The sequence below is a fragment of the Orbicella franksi genome, chromosome 9, assembly GCF_964199315.1.
Source record: "Orbicella franksi chromosome 9, jaOrbFran1.1, whole genome shotgun sequence".
NCBI lineage: Eukaryota > Metazoa > Cnidaria > Anthozoa > Scleractinia > Merulinidae > Orbicella > Orbicella franksi.
The window spans coordinates 25,142,501-25,163,755 of NC_138153.1; the positions used below are offsets into that span (position 1 = coordinate 25,142,501).

A 21,255-nucleotide genomic window follows, 5' to 3' on the forward strand; every position below is an offset into this window, starting at 1 on the left:
GAATAACTGTACTATTGCTCTTGCAGTTGTGTTTAATGAGCGGAGAGATCATTCAGATGAGTTCACTACAGAACATGATTTTTGAACCTCAAGACTTGGAGCAAGCTTCACCAGCCACGGTCAGCAGGTAAGAGACAGTGGCCGCGTGCCAAATGTGACGTGAATTGGATTGTGTTGTTATCGTTCGTCAAGAACGTACCGTGGTTTGCTTTCTTCATTGTCATTACTTGTTGTTGATCTTAAAAGAGTTCACCCCTACTTTGTATCAATTGAAAGATAACTCCGTTGACATTACGGTTTCGTCCTGTTGTTTAACAACGATTTCACGAAAACTGTTGGCCCTCTCAATTTTCAGAAACGGAATTGTTATATGCGAGGCGTTTGAAACTGAGATTAGACCTGGCTTCCTGGCCTGGCAAAAGGGTACGCAGCTATCGTATAACCTTCATTTTTAGGGAGTTTGACACGCTATTGTAGTTGAGTTACAGGTAATCAAATTATCTCCTTTTATTCAGATGTGGAATGATTTACATGGAGCCAAGTCAGCTGGGCTGGGAGCCACTTGTAGCGTCATGGATGGAGAAGGAGTATCCGCCAAACCTCAGCACTGCCAGCAAGAACTCAATCCAGGTATGAATGCAAAATAACTTGTGTCAACTGACTGTCAAGTTCAGGTTTTGACTTCAATACATAAGTAACGTAGAACCGCTTCTTTGTTGTTGTATGATTCAAGTGAGTCCTTGCCTTGATCGTATTTCTATGTTAAAGATCTCCTTGGCTCAGAATGTTTGTTTAATGTTTTGCATTTTTGTTATTATTGTTCATAGACGGATTCGGCTAAGGTGTTTTTGTCCTTGTTGTCACTCAATTCAGATCATGTGATGATTCATTTGTGAGGTTGCAATTGTTCTGTTTGTACATACTCCCCTGCAACCATTTGGGTGTGACAAATTGCACAATTGTAATTGTACAATTGTAATTTCCCTAATGAATCATTACGTGGTCCGAATTGGGTAGTGACAAAGATGTAAACACGTCAGCCGAATTCGTCTATTATTAGATACTCTTTACCGCTCCCTTCTAATCATTACTTTTCATGAAAGACTTACTGCTGATTATTGACACGACGTTTGCGTAAGTTAGGACGCAGGTCATGCTCTGAGGATTACACAGAATGCTACAAACCATAACTCCGTGGAAGCTTAATTGTTATTAGAATGATATTTCTTTCTAAAGTCACTGTTTTCTTCTTTTTCTTAGCTGTCTCTGTAACTATTTTGGCTAGCCTGTAAGAAAAAGAGCAGAACAATAAAATCTGAATCTTGTGACTCGGTTTTGTTTAATCCGTAGATGATGTTTGATTGGTTGATTCCCCCGTGCTTGGAATTCGTCACCAGGCAATGCCGTGAACTCGTGCGCACCTCACCAATGCATATGGTGAAATCCATGCTCACCATGTATTCCATTCTGCTGGACGAGCTTAGGTAAGTGACTCGACTGCTTTATCACAAACAGTTACAAGAAGCTGTAGTTAGACAGACAACCATTTCACCAGACTCGCCATTCATTGTAGACCTTATTAATAAATGGCTGCCAACTAAAAATTATTTTGTTATTGTTAAAATTAGCCCAACTAACCTCGTTTTTGAGTTGATAATTCAAAAGAATTTTTACTCTCAAACGAGGTTAGTTGGGCTAATTTAAATGCACACAAAAGAATTTTAAACTGGCAGCCATTTATGAATAGGGTCTGTAGCATTTGAACAAGTCCCGTTTTTGGATAATCGTCGTGAAACCGACTGTGTTTTGGATTGTTTATTTATCAAACCAAACATGGCATGCAAGCACTGTTAAGCATACCGAAAGTTACCATGTCAGCTTGCTCATTACCAGAGAGCTGCTTAATGTTTCTAAGCAACGAACCACTCTTGTAAAACAGTGGACCCATTCCATTATTATATAAACGACATTATAGCTGTGTTGAATAGACGACGTCTCTTGCTATGTGGAATAATCTGACTTATTATATGGCCGTGTCTCACAAGGACTGGGAACTATCGAATTCATGAATTTCATTGGCTGAAATCGATATTGAAAGCGGTTTGGATTTTCCCATCTAGACCGGAATTTAGACCAGTAATGTTTTGCGGTGAAAAAGTTGCAAACTAAAATGCAAAAATATTGAGTATTTTATTTTACCAATACTCATTTATGGAAGTGCCAAAAAGCGTGTTGAGAAAAAAAGTAAAGAGGACGAGTAAGCTTTGACAGAATTAAGTTCAGCTCAACGCCGTTCGCAAGCAAAATGTCAGTTAGTACAAACCAGTTACATTAAACAAATTTAAAAATTGTGCTTGTTTGCCATGTAATAAACATCTTATTAACCGAGCTTAGTCGGTCTGTGTGGGAGAATCTTGACCTCGGTCGTGTGAACAGAGCTCACTGCGTTCTGTCCTTGGTCAAGATTATTCGATACAGACCTGCTCGGTTAACAAGAGCTTGATATCGAATTTGCGCACAACAATCATAACAGATACAGAAGGTTGGTAAAATGTAACGCTGGATCGTGGTAGGCTCGATTTCCGCCCGGCGCTCTCTTGAGTCCGGTGTATGTTCCTCCTTGAGACGAGAATATAAAATGGCTTCGGGAAAGGTTCGCGTGCTCCTTTCCCGAACTGCAGCTGGCAATCGAGCCTAGATCATGGTTGATTTATTATTTTTCTTAGGGAACCACCTCAGGAGGAGAAGAGAAGGACCGTAATGGATGAAGAACAGTTTGAGACATCTATGGACGAGAAGCCAGCCAAGACAGAGACTGAGATCATGCAGTGGCTCCAGTCCCTTTTCCTGTTCTCTCTGTGTTGGTCGATCGGCGGGAATCTGGACACTGATTCCAGGCTCAAGTTCAGTGATTTCCTGAAAGTCTTGGAGGCTGGCACTAACAAGCAACACCAAAGGTTGGAATAAAAGTTATTTTAACATGAACGAAGACGTTGAATTCACCACGCCTATGTTTTCTTCGACTCACTAATATGTCAAGACTCGCTAATATGTCAAGCAGTAACACAACAGCAACAAAAGAAAGAAAGAAATTAGAGATTTGATAGGTTGATTTCTCGTTACTTTTAACTTGAATAAAGTTAAATGTCCCTAAAGCAGGCTTGTGTATGAATTGTTAGTTCAAAACACGGGTACATAAAACCGGGCTCAATGAGCGAAACACTCAGTTAACATTGTGTTTAATTTATTCAGACCCAAAGATCTAAAGCTTCCAAAGAATTTCCAGTTTCCTGGAAAAGGAGTGATTTACGACTTCTTCTTTGACAAATCAACCTTCGGCACCTGGCATCCATGGGAGAAAGAAGTGTTTATCGAGGAGATCCCAGCCAACGCCAAGGTGGGTCACATCCTATCTTTGTGGAAAGGTCTCTTGCCAGGGCAAGATCCTTGATACATACACTCTGCTTATAAAGTTCGCGTTTTCTTTCAACCTCCCAACCTAACATCGCCTTCAATTTCTTAATCAGTGTTACTTTGATTTATAGACGCATTTTATATATGGAAAATCTCTTTTGTCGTTGGAGTCTTTTCGCTTGATAGAAACCAATTTACTAATTTATTCATTTACACTCAATTGAAAACCGCTCAATGACAATCGATTGCTTGTCTCGCATTCAATAAACGACTTGATTGCGTATCATATCCAATTTCTAAAAATTAAATTCAAATGTTAGTTCATGTGCAATGAAGCATTGTTCTCAGTCAGTCCTGTTCGCGGCGTTTTGTTGTGGAGAATTTCACAAAATTACTGGTGGATGATCTTGGAGTGTTTCCATGACCGCAGAGGTTCTAAGAATGGCAGATTTTGAGCGTTAGGAGCTACGCCACAGTTTGCGCATCCTGAAATGTTTAGCTTAAAGTTTTCAAGTTCGTCGTTTGTTATCCGTGATAATCCTTAACCATCCTTGTTCCTTTATGGTTTATTATTATCTCTTTGGATTGTTTCTATCTTAGTAGACTGCTATTTTCAGGTTTCTTGTAATTTAAAAGTAATTTTGGACGTGGCCAAAACAACTCAAAATACCGTAACTGAGCTCCTGTAACACTGAACTGTGTATATATTTTTTTATGTACTTGCAGCCGAATGAAATGATCATACCCACTACAGAGACAGTTCGTCAACGTTATTTCTTGGAGTTATTCCTCAGTCACGAAAAGCCATTGCTGTTGGTTGGTCCGACGGGGACGGGAAAATCAGCAATTACCAACAACTACATTCTGCGGATGCCTGCAGAAAAGTAAGTCAAATAACTGGAGATTTTGGCTTAAATCTGTCTTGAAGGGCTAGTTTCCATTAGGGATATGAATACGTCGCGACTCCGGATCGAGGGGTCTTGTTCAAGGTACTGACCGAGGTCATGCTTTTCTCTCACAATGCCTCTCTCTTTATGTGACTTTTTCAGGTACATCGCTAATTTCATGAACTTTTCTGCTCAGACGACTTCAAACCAAACTCAAGACATGATTCTTTCAAAATTGGACAGGTAATAACTAACGTGTGTTTGGTTGGATAGCCAAGAATTTTTATCCGGTGGTGGTTTTCTATTCACTGTCCAAAGTCTATCTCGCTCGTTTGATTTGGTTTTGAGTTATGTTAACGCTCTGCTGGTCACAAAAAGGTCGAGTAACTTACTCTAAGAGGCAGAGCAGAACTTTTTTTAATCAAACACTGAATTAGGACAAAGCTGAAACTGCTCGTTTTTCTACGTTTCGTACCACGTGCATGAATTTGCTTCGAGGTCTGATTGGTCCAATGTATTGTTCACGTTCGTTGTGATTGGCCAGATGGGATTGCTTTGACTGGGTTTTTACAGTTGAAATTCAGTACTCGTGTGCAGGGTTGAACCCATAACGGGATTTTATAGAGTTAAACTTCAACTTGTAATCGGTTGGTTGCCATTGCGATTTGCTTGAAAAGCCTACCGAAAAATGACGAGCCAAAGGAGATTTCGCTGCACTCCGTAGCATTATAAATATAGTTCTGGTACCATTTGATGAAGTAATGCCTCTACCTTCTTTCATCAGCTTTTGATCTCTGTGATGGTTCTCTTTGCAGGCGGAAGCGTGGTGTATATGGACCAGCCATTGGTAAGAAGGTAGTGGTGTTTGTGGATGATCTCAACATGCCAGCTAAGGAGAAGTATGGTGCCCAGCCCCCCATTGAGGTCCTGCGACAGTGGATTGATCATGGATACTGGTTTGACAGGTAAACTCTCATGCGTCTGACCGCTGGCCATGTGTGGTTTCCCGGTGAGGCCTTAATCTTTTAAAACACGATTGTAATGGCCGTGATCTCGTAATTTTTGGAAAGAAAAGTCATGTGGTTCTTAAGATAGAAACAGAGAAACTGGAAGTTGGACAGCATACATTACAAAAAATTTCGGACGTTAAAATTTCGTCGGTTTAATTTTCGGACAAAAATGTCGGTCACTTTGCTGAAACATAATTTGAAAATTTAAATTTATTTCTCTCTTGATTTGATTGACAGGAAAGACACATCAGTACTCACGCTCGTTGACCAGTTGCTAGTGTCAGCCATGGGTCCTCCCGGAGGAGGGAGGAATGAAATCACTCCTCGGTTCCTGAGGCATTTTAACATCATCTCTATTGACTCGTTCAGCACAGAAACAATGAGAAACATCTTCTCTGTCATCATGGACTGGCATTTTAACAACCATGGCTTTGAAATGCAGATACGACGGTTTTCAAAGGTACAGTGAGACTTGTAGTGTCATCCTTCTTTCAAATTGTCCCTTAAAAGAAGTAATTTTTTTCTTTTATCGCTTTTCAAATTGCAACTGGAAACTAGCAGCGATAAACGCTTTTATGTATAAGCGATGGCATCACAGTTGATTAACATATCATTCCCTAGTCCTTTGGTTGTATTTTACATTTTGTCTTTTGTGAATGGCTGCTAGGCGCGCGGGACGTGAAAGAGTACTGATTTACCGTGCCAGCCCTTAGATAGAATACGTTCCAATGTCTGGCAAATTTCCGCCGTGCAGCCTTGAGCATCTACATGCTGGCATCCATTAATAAAAAGGCATGATTAAGGGAGGGTTTGAGGGGTTGTGGGAGGGGACCATAAAGTCCCTTTTGAAACTCACTGGAAACCACATCCACACTTTGACGACTGAACGAAACGCTGCAGCGAGGAGAAACGCTTATCGTCCAGTAGGTTGACCGCTGATCGTAAAGAACAGTACGCTCATAATTGTTTACTTGGTTACATGATATTTAACTGCATTTTGAAAAGTAAAAGTTAACGGAGTGAGATTGTGCCTATATGACAGAGTAGTCAATTCTCCTTTCCAGTTAATTACCTCAGCGCTCGTACTTTATCTTTCAGATTATAATCAGCGCCATCACTGAGGTTTATACTCAAGCCATCACTAGCTTCCTGCCCACACCTTCTAAATCGCACTATGTGTTTAATCTCAGGGATTTTGCCAGGGTTGTACAGGTTCGTATCGCAATGCATTACAAGAAACTGTCGTAATCTTTATCTAAGCCACAGAATTACACCTACGGTTTGGCAATTTGTCTTTGAAACTTCACCGAGTTTTTCATTCGGGCTTCTCAAACTATCTAGCAGGATTAGGGTTTTCTGCATTCGTCTGAAGTCCTGTGCAATTGTTGATGTACCGTACACGTCTAGACCCTAGCGGCTTGTATGTTTCTGTTGTGTCTGTCTGTACATCTGTTGTGTTTGTTTGTACAGTATCCCCAATATTGTGACCTAACCTCTTTATAAATTTCAGGACGTTTCTCTTTTCAGGGAATTCTTCTGTTTCCTGGTATCCGTGCTACAGACCCAGGCAAGTTGATCAGATTGTGGGTGCACGAGGTTTACCGCGTTTTCTACGACAGATTGGTGGACTCAGCTGATCGACAGTGTTTCTTCGAAATAGTTAAGGTAGGATTCCACATTCTTCAATCGGAAATCCGCCGACAAAGCCCCAGAGTTTTCGGCAGACGTGCAGCTAGGCAATATGATATGACCAGGCCTTGGATGCCATACTGAAGTGACAATATACTATTTAACAAATGGTAAACGCCATAGCGTGTACTATTGAGTTATGGATGCACGCGGGAGGTTGCTAAGCACGAAAGAAGCGTAAGAGTAGCTAGCTTCTTGACTGCTTAGCAAACCTCCTAAGAGCATCCATAACTCAATAGTGCACGCTATGGCGTTTACCATTTGTTTTATAACATACCATTGAGACATTGGTACAACAGAAGTCCTTTTATTGAGCTACATCACAAAAAAATGTTCGTGTAGTCTTACATGACAAGACAAAACAAGCGCGCGAAAATTCAATCATGACAACCGACTGCACACCAGTAACTCGATAAAGTTTCATCTTCACACAACTGTGAAGACAGTTTCGTATTTCTGGGAGAAGGACGTCGGCCATTACTTTGGAAACAATGTCTGTCAAAGGATTTCCATTGTAAACATTAGCACACAAGTCAGCAGCGTACACCCATGGGCAAATAGTAGACGCTAAATTAACCAATCAGAGCGCGCGCTTTGCTTTAGTTATGTTATAATTGCAGTTGAACAAGAAATAAGTTTAAAGAATCAGGACGTCTATTGGTACTTCTACTTCTCAGATTTGCTAAACAACACTTAACTGTTGGACTGCTCAGGCCTGACGGTATTTATTTAGATTCTCATTTCGTCACGAAGGCTTGCCCACGAGATTAGGCGAGTGAGAAGCTGAAGATTAAGATTTTCAATATTTCATTGATGTCGGTTCTAGTGAGTCGACCGTGTCCCAAATCGTCTCGTTCACCGATGTGTGCACTATGGCCTCTGACTGTTGTCTGTAACTGTGTGTACCGAGTGAAGTTAAATTAACTTGTGGCCAAGGTTTTTCGAAAGAGGGATAACGTTATAATTCACTGCATAAATCACTATCCAGCGGATACCGTGGTTTGTTTTGTTAACACTTATCCACTGGATAGCGATTTTATCCGGTGGATAGCGTTTTGCAGCCTTCAAACTACTGGGGCCTGGTGTACAGAGGCGTCATTGTAGTGTGTTTTGTTTGTGTTGACTTCAGAATGTCATGGCGTCAGAATTCAAGGAAAAGATGAACAATGTTCTTGAACACCTGGCAGGCAGAGGAGGCGTGGTTACTGATGACAGTCTCAGAAGGTAGCGGTACACTTGTTTGGATATTCTAACTCTCCCATTCCCTATAGTTTAATAGAGGCAATGGTTAAGAAGCCCGGTAAACATCTGAGAAGAAAACAAACAAGCTAAGATTTATGTTGGAAGTTCCTTGACCCTGCTGTGGACATCTTTTGTTTTATGCTCATAGACTATGCATGAATTACATAATCGCAGTGTTGTTTGTTCCCCGTCTGGGAAGTATTGGGTTCAACTTTGCTGCTATTAATATCTATACAATAAGAACTTTTTTGAAAGTATGGAAAGAACAACTTCCCACCTTAAACAACTGTCCACTCGAGAAATCTTGGTTGTATGTTTATTTTCAGCTTGTTTTTTGGTGACTTCATGGACCGTAAGGCGAATCCTCGTCTGTATGATGAAATACAAGACACGGAAGGTCTTACTGCGGTAAGACATTACATTTTTTTTTGTTCTTGTCGTTATGTGTGGTAGCTGATTATTGAACTTTATATTATGGTCTTGAGCTTATATTCAGTTATTGCAAACGGACCGTGTCGTTTAAAATGATACGTTTATGACGTCTTCCAGACGCGTGTCAGCACCCCCATTCCCCCTTTCAATGTTGGAAAATGGTCACATGAAAGTGTTTTGTCAACATTGCACAGGGGTGGGGAGGGGCAAAATGCGTATAGAATGACGTTTGCCAACCCTTGCTGCCAAGGCTGTAGATGAAAGCGTCCAATTTTGTTTTAGGTGAGGACATTTTGATCAGCTCCTTGATTCTTACGGTATTAGAGCAAACCTATCATTTGTCATAGAAAGGGTTAAGACCCTTTTTGCTGAAACGTCTCATCAAGAAAATTCATAAATAGCTGAGCCTTCATCATGTTCACTCCAAAACCATAATGTGTGCCGTCATAACTGTGAACTCCAAAGGTTAAGTTAAAAGTGTCAAACACAGGAACACCGATGGGTTCAAGAAACTCCCTCATATCGCTGTTAAACCGAGATATTTTCCCGTTGCCTTGAGATTCAAGGTACGCGGTCGGTTTAAGGCTCCCATGCGCATGCGTGGTGAGCCACACAATAAGCGGCCATTTGCTTGCTGCTTGATCTTTCAGCTGTACCATTGGTTTAAGGTAACCAGTGAATACTTTGTTAGCATCTAACCCCATGTGAAGCCCAACTCCTAGAGCAATCACAGAGTTTGTCTTGTTGAGTTTTGCGCGGACCTTGCTGAGCGCCAACTCGGCGTATTTCATGCTATAAAATTCGTGAAAAGAATACTCGAACTCGTGCTTTCCAAGGCAAAATTTCCCTGGCGGCAGTTGAGAGATGTTTTTAGCGGTTTTGCCATGACAAGCTACTTTACCTGCGTCTACAAATTGGATGTCGCCTGAACATAGTTTTCTGTGTGTTTCGTCGATGTCTTTGACTAGACAACCAGTTTCTCTGTCGTCGGTGAATAATATCATCAGTGCATTATGGAAATGCCTTACTAAAGAATCACCGATTAACTCGACACTTGAAACTTGTTGAGACAACAATTGGCAAGCTTGTTTGCTGGTGAAGTTTTTAAACTGGCATCCAGAAGAAGGAACGAATTCGGTCAGCTCCGCGACTACCGTGGTCCTAAAATCCGTGCATCTGTCGCACACGCAGTTTTCCTTTCCTGATCCGCACGTAGCAGACACGTGATTGCAACATGGAGATGAACTGAAGGGGTCGCACAGAGAGGGAATGGCTGCACCGAAATCGGGTGCTTCCATTGGGAACATGTTTCCACAATGCATGTCTTCTCTGTGTAACGTTATCGGTAATCCTCGGAGCTTTCTGATCCTTAAGTCTTGTTCTCTCCTGTGAAGTTCATCTTCGGGTCGAAGATCGTGGCGTGGTCGCCATTTTCCATTCCGCATTTGTCGAATAACGTCGTTGCACTTCGTCTGTTTGTAAACAACATTGATCCAAAATCTGGCCACTGAGTCGGTAAATTCAAATTGATGTTGTGAAAAAACATGAAACGTAGCAATAATAAGCAGTGTTGCGAAGAGTACTTGAAAAGTTCTCCAGTTGCAAACATGCGATGTTCGTCGAAATCCAGGCACTGTAAGTAAAAATTGCGTGAAAATTTCTACGTGCTGCGACAAACTGTTCACCATTTAACTTATTTGGTTTAAGCTAAACTACATCCTTTTTAAGTTTGAGTGTAAAGAGAGTTAGGAACGGGTGCTCTGATTCCACCTGAAACATAGCTGGTCGTACCTGCGCTAACTGAATCTCGTGTTAATAGCGGAATTGAAATCAGGCAATTAGCAATGTCTGCTATCCAGCTAGAATTATATCACTCTTGGAGACAATTTTGTTTCACCGCACATGGTAACTTCAGTAAATACCCGAATGTAAATTTTCTTTTCAGGTCGTGTTACTCGTTCCTAATTGGACCAGGCGTTAGTTTATTTTTTTCAAGTTACACTTTGACTTGAAAGAATACTGTACGCGCCACAAGAATACCTGTCGCAGATCGTTTTCACTGCTGATGCGTTTCATTTCGTTTGGTTGACTATCAAAAAAACAAAAACAAAAAAAAAACAAAAAAAAAACTTCATAATAATCAAAAAGATAAATTCTTGTGCCATTATGGATTTTTTATTGGAAGCTTTGTTATACTATGTCGATGCTACCTCGTATGTGTGAGCTGTGAAACAAAAGCAAAATAATTATTTTCTTGCGAAACAGGCGATTTTTTCCAGCGAAATGATCGGTGTGTAAAATTATTTCTTGAGTGTTTTCTCCTCCCTCTTGCATCCTTTTTTACCGAAAGAAAGATGCCTTAATCTGTTGAATAATGAGTGGTGAGTTAATTGTGAAATTAGAGGAAACTCATTTGTTATAGCTGAAGCAGAAAGGTGCTGCCTGATTACACATTTCGTTCAGAAAAAAAATAAGGGAAAAGAAAGAAACGATACAGACACTTAGACTTGTCCATCCTAGACCTTGGTTGTGTATGTCAGGTTCAGTCGTGGGGATATTTATAGCGGAGCCCAAGCGGAGTACTATAACTAAAAGAAAAGGAACCACGTGCATGCAAAGAAATGGCAAACCATGCGACTCTTTTGTGTTAGTAGGGACAACCGCTTCGTAGACTGCTAAAATTTCTTCTGCTGCGGTTGTAGACCAAGAAAGGATTTGCTTTTTGACCCTTGCACTGACGTGGTGATTTGCATAGTGTTTACAACGTATAGGGATTTGCTCGTTTTGTGTGTTCAATTTACTTAGTTTGGTGAAATGCTCATTGGAGAATTCTTTAAAGGTTATTGGTAAGAGACTGGTAAAGCTACGGGTGATAAAATGACTGCATAGCCGTCGGCGAAAGTGTTATTCAAATTACGTTTTAGCGTGAACAATTATTAAACTTGAACACCGCACGTCTTTGAAATTTTGGACTTCGGCTTCTAAATGTATTTTTTCAGCTTTACCTTGATGATAATCTGAATGATAATCAATCTTAAACGAATTTTCTTGAACATTTCTTTCATTTGGCTATTCTTCGTTGAGACAGGATTTGCTATTTGATGCTCGGATTTAAAGATATGGATATAGTGTGAATGTAGAGTTCCTCGTTTTGTTCAATTTATTCGGTTTGTTTAAGTGCTTAATGGTGAATTTCTTTAAGGGATATTGTGTCGAGTAAATGAGTTACTATTTTATGGCAGCTCCGCTTTCGGGCTTGGCTAAATCTATGTATTTACAGCTACAAACAAGGATGATAAACGGGACCACAATGATATTCTTAGAAAAGCATAATAGATCATTTATCAACAGAGAATGTTACTTACCATATCGACCAAATTTTCTCAGTGCATTTCTGGCGTTGTTCGAAGTTTTTCCGCAGTTTAAAGGCATGTTTAAGGAGTTTTAAGGTCAAATTTGTTAGGAATTATTCTTGAACGATGTCATAGCTTGCGTTTAAGTCAATAGTGTGATCTTGAAGTCCTGGCAACCAGGACATTGTTGAAAGTATGCTACGTCGCAAGCATTTCAAGACGTTTATGAAAATGCAAAGTGATGATTTTTCGTTGCAGTGAGTTATTACAGTTGTTATGTCACTAAATTTTTCTACTGCACACTTTTTTGCCCACTATTGCGCTAATACACTTAGTATTTGTAGAAATCATTTTGATGTACCGAAGGCAACTCTTTTCGGACAAATTTTCAATTCTGATTTCTCGGTTTTTCTCGTTTTTTTTTTCAGTCGATTGTATCTTTTTCCAAAGGTGGAGAATTCGACTGTTTTTATATCTCGGTCTTTTCAATCAGACGCTTTTAAAATGCATCAAAGCACGAAGGTTGAAAGCAGATTACTGGGATTTTGTTTGAACGGAAGGATTAACAACAAAACGTAGTTAGGATGATCAAGATGATAACATGAGATTTAGGTAGGTTGCGAATGACACTCGACTTTTATTTCCTTTTTGATAGTTACAAACTTTAACGCAGTTCATTGGAAAGCGCTTTCGAAAACGGTGCAAAAAGTGTTCGTTAAAATGTTACAGCTGCTTAGAAACATTTACACCTGTTACTTGAACGAGCGCTCATTTTGTAGCAGCTTCGACGGTTATTGCTTTATCATTGCCTCTTTGGTGTTTTTCTGCCCTAGGTAATTATTTCAGTTTTTTCCCCTATGCATTATTAAATGACTAAAGATGGCGCGAACTCAGTGGCCCTTTAACTATAAGTGATCCAAAATGAAGTTTAAGTTAACAAAGTGGGAAAGTGTATTAAAGTGAAGAACATTTAGTGGAAACTATAATTCTGATTCTTATGATGGTGTGCTGCTTTTGCGGTCGTCTTCAAGAGCCACCTGCGCCGGTAGTTTTCAGCGGAACGGTTGCTAGGTTACAGCAGTGTATCCTGATGACTTGAAGCTGTCGTGTTTCTGATTAGCCGATAAGAATCGTAAACCTTTTTCGCCGTTTCCACGAAGATTTACCGAACAAAGCAGTTGCTCCCTTGACTGTAATGAGGAGCTTGCAGTGCGGGCTGTTTTCACAATCCGTGTCCGTCTTCACTGTGAAAACGGCAGTTGTCTTGAATCTACACTCATTTCAATCAAAGGTTATCATCAAAGGTGTGAAAACGGCTACTTACCTGAGACAATCCGTGTCAGTCTTCACTGTGAAAACGGCAGTTGTCTTGAATCTACACTCATTTCAGTCAAAGGTTATTAGTTACAAGAGTAATTTTGGAATTCAAGATAAACCCCTTTTTGTAGGAATCGGTTCAACCCATAAAGAGCAATAGTCTGAGCCATTTCTTGTGGTGAAAAGCACGTTAGCTAATTGAACAAGCCTTAAAATTACCGAATTTAAATAAGCTAGGTAGCTGGAAGTCTTTTAGCACACAATGGTAGAGCGAACAGCTCCATGACTCACAAGAACGGCGGAGAATTGGAATTCCTGTCGTTTTCTTTACTACACTTACGCAGCAAATCACAAGTTATACAGACTTCGGAAATGGCATGTTCTATGTCTCTTCTTTTCTAGATAATGGATGGATTTCTAGAAGATTATAACGTCTCAAGCAAAGCTCCAATGGACCTGGTGTTGTTTAGATTCGCCATTGAACACGTGTCGAGGATCTGTCGAGTCCTCCGCCAACCTAATGGACATGCGCTGTTAGTAGGTACGTACAAATCAGTCTGATGTATTCGGTAGCTTTCTTCCGAAATTAATAACTTCTCCGAGTAGTTTCCGTTCTCTCTTGGCTCGCCCTTCGACCTTCTGGCGTCCACCCCAGTCGGAGTAATTTAACGCTAAATTAAGGGCCGTGCCCGACACATTTGCTAAAATCTTGACATTTCTGCAGAACTTTTCTCACAATTTAGGCACCCTTGAAGTAACGTTTTCTTTACGCCAGAATTATCGTTTTCTTAGAACGTTTGTCGACCGCATCAACTATCGTTAGCCAACTTACGTGTTCACAGTAAAAATTTTATCACACAAAGTGAGATTGTCGTAGGTCTGGAAAAAAAAAATCAGGGAAATGAATTTGCAAGGTCAGAGAAAAGCCAAGGATATATTATCTGGTTAGTGAAATCCAAAGGTTTTTGGACCTGGGAAATTGTATTTTTAAGTTTGCAATAGGTATGATGACGGTGTTGTTAATGACCACCATCTTGTCATTGTCAATGAGACTTGTCTTTTGAAGAAGACAAGTTAAAGCAAAGTTGAACATTGATTGCTTTGTTCAAGGGTAGTAACTATGTAAAGGTGTCTTTGTATTCCAGTAATCCTTCGTTAATATTATTCTGTTTAGATTTAATAATCTTTTTATCGTGTTTTTAGGTATTGGTGGGTCAGGTCGAGCAAGTGCTACGAAGCTGGCGGCTTTCATGTCAGATTATGAACTCTTCCAAATTGAAATCACCAAGACGTACACATTCACAGACTGGAGGGAAGATGTGAAGAAGATGCTACGGAAAGCGGGCTTTGATGGAGTGTCTACAGTGTTCCTGTTTGGTGATCACCAGCTTAAAGTAAGCATTAGGGTAAAGTCTGTGTTCGAGCCTAGTGGCGGATCTGACCGGCGCGTATCCCCGGCTTCCGTAGCATGAATGGACTACAGGATATTTCTACTTCCCCCGGGATGTTAGTCCTGTTTGGTGATCACCAGCTTAAAGAGAACATTAGGGTAAAGTCTGTGTTCGAGCCTAGTGGCTGATCTGACCGGCGGGTATCCCCGGCTTCCGTAGTATTAATCGGCTACGGGATATTTCTACTTCCCCCCGGAATGTTAGTCCTGTTTGGTGATCATCAGCTTAAAGAAAGCATTATGGTAAAGTTTGTTTTCGAGCCTAGTGCCCGATCTGACTAGCGGGTGTCCCCGGCTTCCGTAGCATTAATCGACTACAGGATATTTCTACTTCCCCCCGGGATGTTAGTCCTGTTTGGTGATCACCAGCTTAAAGAGAGCATTAGGGTAAAGTCTGTGTTCGAGCCTAGTGGCTGATCTGACCGGCGGGTATCCCCGGCTTCCGTAGTATTAATCGGCTACGGGATATTTCTACTTCCCCCCGGGATGTTAGTCCTGTTTGGTGATCATCAGCTTAAAGAAAGCATTATGGTAAAGTTTGTTTTCGAGCCTAGTGCCCGATCTGACTAGCGGGTGTCCCCGGCTTCCGTAGCATTAATCGACTACAGGATATTTCTACTTCCCCCCGGGATGTTAATCCTGTTTGGTGATCATCAGATTAAAGTAAGCATTAGAGTAAAATCTTTGTTCAAGCCTAACTACCGATCTTACCGGCGCGTATCCCCGGTTTCCGTAGCACGAATCGACCAGCAGTATTTCTATTCCCCCATCCCCCGGGATGTTAGTCCTGTTTGGTGATCATCAGCTGGAGTGAGCATTAAGGTTAAAGTCTGTGTTCGCGCCCATTCGCGCGTGGTGTCTCCTGGCCCAAAATGTGGCTACTCTATGTTCGTTGATACAACATAGAGTTTATGTGGAATTTGTCAAGTATGTGTTAGCTCTTTTTTACTCGCTGGCTAGGATGAAGCGTTCCTAGAAGACATCAACATGATTCTAAACACGGGCGATGTACCAAACATTTACGAGTCAGACGAAAAAGCTGAAATCACAGAGCAGGTAAAGAAATGTGATACTACTGTAATCTTTCAGTGGGATCTTGAGCATAAACACCTGGCTTACTTTAGAACGGGAGAAAACGATTATAAACCAGGGGATAAGAATTACATTCTAAGCTTCAGTACTTGGTACTTAACTTTGCTTGTTGAGGCTTTTATGAGTTGACATTGAAACGTCACTAAGCGTGAAATACTTAGTAAGCTATCAACTAGAAACAGCCAATTCTGAAATATGAAGTTTCGAGCGCCAGTCCAACTTAGTTTAATGATAATGATGTCTTTATTTTCTGTTTAGAGGAAATAAAGTGCCAACTCTTCGAAACATTAACTTTCCAAATTTGCTTTGGAGATTAATTTACCTTTTACTAACCTCAAGTTTATCATCTACTAGTGATGCTTTTAGACCATTGCTTTGAAGTTTGTGACTCGTGTAAGGTGTTGTTTTATTCTCTTCATTAACCAGATGCAAAATATCGTTCAAGAGAGAAACCTGAAAGTGGATTCGAGTCCATTGGCAATGTACAACTTCTTCATTGAGCGTGTTCGTCGTAACCTGCACGTGGTGTTATGTATGAGTCCTATTGGAGACGCCTTCAGGAACAGACTTAGGATGTTTCCATCGCTCATCAACTGCTGTACTATCGATTGGTTCCAGGTTAAAATTCTTAGATTTGTTCAAGGAATGGTTTCATGGCTTGGCGTCTGAGGCTATGTCCACACTGCCTTGGAGAAATTTGAAAACGCAACTTTATTTCTACGGTTAGGTCTACCGTCCGCTCTAATCCGTCACGAAAACGGAGCTTTTCGAAAACGCTCTTGAAACTGGGCGAATCTGAAAACGGCAGCTTTGCGTTTTAGTGTGGACAGAAAACGTTTTGAAGACGGAGCTTTTCGAAAGCGATGACGTCACGATAATCACGTGATTTTCCTGACCGAGTTTTCCTCAAACACAAATCCAAAATGATCGGTGATTGTTGCGTTTTCAAATTTATCCGGCGTAGTGTGGACCGGGCCTGATGTGCAAGCTATAACTTTAGCCCATTCAATTCCATTGTTTATGAAACAGGTGATAGCGAACTGAGAAATTTTTGTTGAAAATTTAAAGGACAATCGCGGAAACGCGGCGACAGAAGTGATGTTTTTCATTTGAATTGTGTTTGTATTTTCCGATTTCCATGCACAGTCTAGTTCTAGTGGACAGAAAAAAATACTTTGGTTCGAATAGTGATATTTGGACTTTAGTCATTCCACTTAATCAAATCATAGTTTGTGATTGTGGTCTGGAACACTTGTCGTTCAGTTGGAAGCGTCAAGAACCGAAATGCGCCGCTTCGTGAAATTACCCATTTGCAAAATGTACATGGATACTCGTGATCACTAGACAAGAGTATAACAGTCTCTGTCTGTGTAGCACAGAAGTAGGGCATCTTTCCAGCCCAAAAGTCACTGACAGCTGTTTTGGAAGTTTGTTCTCCTTAACTGTTGTTGCTTCCTTGCTTGAAATGCCCAGGAATTGGTTATTTGCCTATCAAAATGTTTTTCGTTCTATAATAAATATTGATACAAGGATTGTCATTCCGCTACCAAAAGATAAATCATTTCCTACGAGGCAAATGGGTCATCATTAAAAAAGAACTTAAGTCTCTGTCGGGCCAGGTTTCACATCTTACTGTAGCTTATTCAGGTTTCTACAGCATTAAGCGACTAGCAATATTTCTGCCCCACAGAACGCATTCACGAGTCGTGTTCACGACATTATAAACCATATTCTTTTCTCGCACCTTGTTTTGTATCGTCATGTAACTTCGTTCTCTTTCGTTTTGCAGGCCTGGCCAGAAGACGCCTTGGAGATGGTCGCCAATAAGTTCCTAGACGACGTTGAAATGTCTCGTGAAGTTAGGGGAGAATGTGTGTCATTGTGTAAACACTTTCATCAGGGTGTGAGAGGAATATCAGAGAGGTAAACACTAATTATGTTCTAATACACCTTCTCGAAACACAGACGTTTTAACTAGTTCCCTAGGTTATTTCGTTCACTGATGTGTAGATGTGCAAGCTGTTTTAATTCATCGCTCTTTCAACGTATCACGAATTGATCAGTCTCATAGCTTACACCTTGGAGAAGATGACATGGAGAGCTCAAGCACAAACGTTTTCGATCAATTCGAAGTTTATGATCTTGCTTTTAGATTGTTTTCCTTCTTCGCAAAATGAGATGAACACGGTGCTAATTTTAGCATTTACAATTTGACGATTTAACGAAAAGTCGATAATACATACCAAAGAGGAGAAACTTCGATTCTCGATTCACGTTCGTCTCTCAAAAACGTCCATGCTTAAGCTCTGTAGTATTTTCCTTCAGTGGACTTAAAACGGCCAAAAGAAAAAGTTAAAATCTAATGTGGGTTTTCCGTGCGTCCAGCGCTTAGAAAATTTTATAAGAGCAAGAAAAACAAGAAGAATGTTCAACGCTGCTGGTATAAACCCCGTTTACTAACCTTAATGGTATATCCCGTTAAATTTTCTTGTAATATCGAAGGACCACAAATTTTGTTAATAATAATAATAATAATAATAATAATAATAATAATAATAATAATAATAATAGGTCTAGATAGCAGCAGACATGTAAAGATTTTAAGGAAAACGACCACTTTTTTAAGTTTAAAAAACATGTTTCGACAGAACTTCTGTCATCTTCAGTTGAATGAATAATTACAAAGCAAGTTGAATAATAAGTAGGCAAAAATGCTAATTAAGACAAATAGTAACAACAGAACGTGAAAAGGTGTAAATTAAAAGGATAATTTTAGATTTACATGGTGTAATTGCTGATTGAGGCAAGGTAGTTCTTTTTGAATATGGATAGCCTCCTTTATCTTGAGTGGAAAGCTGGTAGTGGCGTGATCTAAAATATGAAAGCAGTCTATTGAACACAGTCTATTGATAGGGCCTCTCACATCTTCAAACATCTTCAGAATTCTGAACGTTGTCGCTCATTGTGTTCAATAGACTGCTTTCATATTTTAGATCACGCCACTACCAGCTTTCAACTCAAGATAAAGGAGGCTATCCATATTCAAAAAGAACTACCTTGCCTCAATCAGCAATTACACCATGTAAATCTAAAATTATCCTTTTAATTTACACCTTTTCACGTTCTGTTGTTACTATTTGTCTTAATTAGCATTTTTGCCTACTTATTATTCAACTTGCTTTGTAATCATTCATTCAACTGAAGATGACAGAAGTTCTGTCGAAACATGTTTTTTAAACTTAAAAAAGTGGTCGTTTTCCTTAAAATAATAATAATAATAATAATAATAATAATAATAATAATAATAATAATAATAATAATAATAAACTTTATTACCGTGTTACCGTCCTTACCCAAATCTGAAGCATTTATGTCATTTACTTGTCTGTTGAGTAACTGAGACTGACTTTCTTTCAGATATTTCGCTGTTCTTCGTCGGCGTAATTACGTCACTCCCACGTCATATCTGGAGCTCATAAAAACGTTCAAGTCACTTCTTGGGAAAAAGCGATTTCAGATATTGACTCTTAAAACAAGATATCTGAAAGGTCTGGAGAAACTAGACTTCGCTTCGTCACAGGTACATAATATGCCCCGCAAACACACAACGCCAAAATTTCGGTTTTGGTCTTTTCATCTCTGTAACTTGCCAAACATGTAAGACCGTGTTTGACCACATTTTCAAACACCGAGAAGAGAGTTAAGAATACGACGAACAGCGGTGTATTTTTGACGAACTTTGAGCTGCTTGGAAATGTGATCAAACGCTGTCTTGGGTGTTTGATAGATCTTCTCAATCGAAACCAAACCTAAGGAGAAAATGGAGAATTAAAATCGTAAAAATCTATGTTAATTAATCCAAACACCGTCACGGTCATGATTTCCTTTGTTTAAACTTGATAAGAAGATTGGTTCCAGCCTTCTGAGAGTTATCATTCTTTTGATTCACCTTGAACTGACAATTAGGTTTAACGAGAAATGAGAATTCTAATGAATGGTTGTTGTTAATTGACAGGTGTCGATCATGCAGCAAGAGTTAAAGGAGCTGCAGCCGGAGTTGATAGAGACCAGTAAAGAGACAGAGCAGCTGATCAAAATAATAGCTGATGAGACACTGGAGGTGGAGGACAAGAAACGGGTAAACTTTACCACTCAAATCATTAGATTAAAAATATGCCGACAGTCATTACCAACTACTTATTAACCGAGAGTGAGGTCTTTACTGGAAAATCTCAAACCGAGACCTTTTTGTATTGACCGAGCGATACAATACCGAGGCCGAGGTTTGAGATTTTCCCGTAAAGACTGAACGTTCGAGGTTAATAAGTGGTTTATTTATTATATGGCCTTTTTGCTTTGGTGTTGAGGCCTGTAATCGGCCCGTGGGCATTACGGGAGAATAACGCCCCAGAATTAGCCAATCAGAGCGCGCGTTATATCGGTTACAAACACAAGCCACATAATAACAACTGGTTACTTGTCACCATCGCTTTAAACTTGCCCAAGGACCACAGTAGTGACATACAGCACTCGACTAGGACAAGGAATGTTTTCTAAAATCTGGAAGTAAAATGTGTTCCTGATATTCCCATGCAAACTCTTAATATATTCGTGCGTGCGTACTTATGTTGTCTGTAGTAGAATTAGGTTATACTGATCATATGTGTTTTGGTATCAGCAACACATCAGACGTCTTTTTATGAATGTTGATTTCCGAGTGAACTGAATGCATGTTATTTCAGGTGGTGCAAGCTGATGAAGCCGCAGCCAACACGGCAGCTCAAGAAGCACAAGCTATCAAGGTACCACTAGAATAACACTGCTTCACTGGAGAGCAAAAATAACTAGAGTTTGTAGAATAGTATTTAGAAGATAACAGGACACCTCTAAAACGTGAAAAATGGCTACGATAGAAATGGATTACAATATGGTGTAACTTGATAAGATGAGGCCTACGTTTGACTGGGATTCTATCATTTAGGCTGAGTTCGTAAATGTTTTTGTTCAGGTGATCAAAGTAACAACAGTGGTAGTCATTTACTATCAGTCCTTAAGCTGGACTAAATTCTAGTGTTAGGTAGGACTGATCACTCACAAATGCTTTAGATATCTCTAGCTGCACCAAAGAAACGAGCCCTTTTCCGGTGTCTTGACTTAATCATAAGACATTAAACAGGCAAACAAAGAACCAACATGCATTTCAGAGTAATTTCTCCTCCTTCGACATGTATGATTCCTTGTAAAATGCATAGTTTATTTCTGGTTCTCTCTGTGTTTGTCTAGAATTATCAAATACAACAGTCATTTTCCAGTGCGCAGTTTATTTTGCGTTATTATGAGACACGACGGGCATTTTGCATAAATCTCCT

The 21,255-nt window shown here is 40.0% G+C and overlaps 2 protein-coding genes across 2 annotated transcripts in view; one reads left to right on the forward strand and one right to left on the reverse strand.

Annotated features, from left to right (window-relative positions):
* Positions 1-21,255, forward strand: part of LOC145498650 (dynein axonemal heavy chain 3-like) — an 82,765-nt gene that overhangs the window by 34,234 nt on the left and 27,276 nt on the right. The window contains exons 37-57 of the mRNA XM_081478563.1: positions 27-127; positions 516-630; positions 1,351-1,484; positions 2,727-2,957; positions 3,253-3,397; positions 4,141-4,298; positions 4,464-4,544; positions 5,117-5,266; positions 5,549-5,771; positions 6,410-6,523; positions 6,839-6,976; positions 8,130-8,224; positions 8,569-8,650; positions 13,747-13,885; positions 14,548-14,738; positions 15,755-15,850; positions 16,313-16,504; positions 17,676-17,809; positions 19,304-19,466; positions 19,902-20,024; positions 20,629-20,688. Coding sequence (XP_081334689.1) covers positions 27-127; positions 516-630; positions 1,351-1,484; positions 2,727-2,957; positions 3,253-3,397; positions 4,141-4,298; positions 4,464-4,544; positions 5,117-5,266; positions 5,549-5,771; positions 6,410-6,523; positions 6,839-6,976; positions 8,130-8,224; positions 8,569-8,650; positions 13,747-13,885; positions 14,548-14,738; positions 15,755-15,850; positions 16,313-16,504; positions 17,676-17,809; positions 19,304-19,466; positions 19,902-20,024; positions 20,629-20,688 — 2,865 coding nt within the window. The remainder of the gene's footprint in view (positions 1-26; positions 128-515; positions 631-1,350; positions 1,485-2,726; positions 2,958-3,252; positions 3,398-4,140; positions 4,299-4,463; positions 4,545-5,116; positions 5,267-5,548; positions 5,772-6,409; positions 6,524-6,838; positions 6,977-8,129; positions 8,225-8,568; positions 8,651-13,746; positions 13,886-14,547; positions 14,739-15,754; positions 15,851-16,312; positions 16,505-17,675; positions 17,810-19,303; positions 19,467-19,901; positions 20,025-20,628; positions 20,689-21,255) is intronic.
* LOC145498660 (uncharacterized) lies at positions 8,661-12,109 on the reverse strand. The gene is made up of 2 exons (XM_081478579.1): positions 12,040-12,109; positions 8,661-10,307 (listed from the first exon to the last, which is right to left on the reverse strand). The coding sequence occupies exons 1-2, from the start codon at positions 12,104-12,106 to the stop codon at positions 9,028-9,030; spliced, it is 1,347 nt and encodes a 448-aa protein (XP_081334705.1). The 5' UTR covers positions 12,107-12,109; the 3' UTR covers positions 8,661-9,027.

Bases quoted from the DNA above. Each gene is read 5' to 3' on its own strand.
- LOC145498660 (XM_081478579.1), bottom strand. From the start codon at position 12,106: ATGCCTTTAAACTGCGGAAAAACTTCGAACAACGCCAGAAATGCACTG. The intron at 10,308-12,039 runs GTAAGTAACATT...TTTTACTTACAG, and splicing joins GAGAAAATTTGGTCGATATG to TGCCTGGATTTCGACGAACA.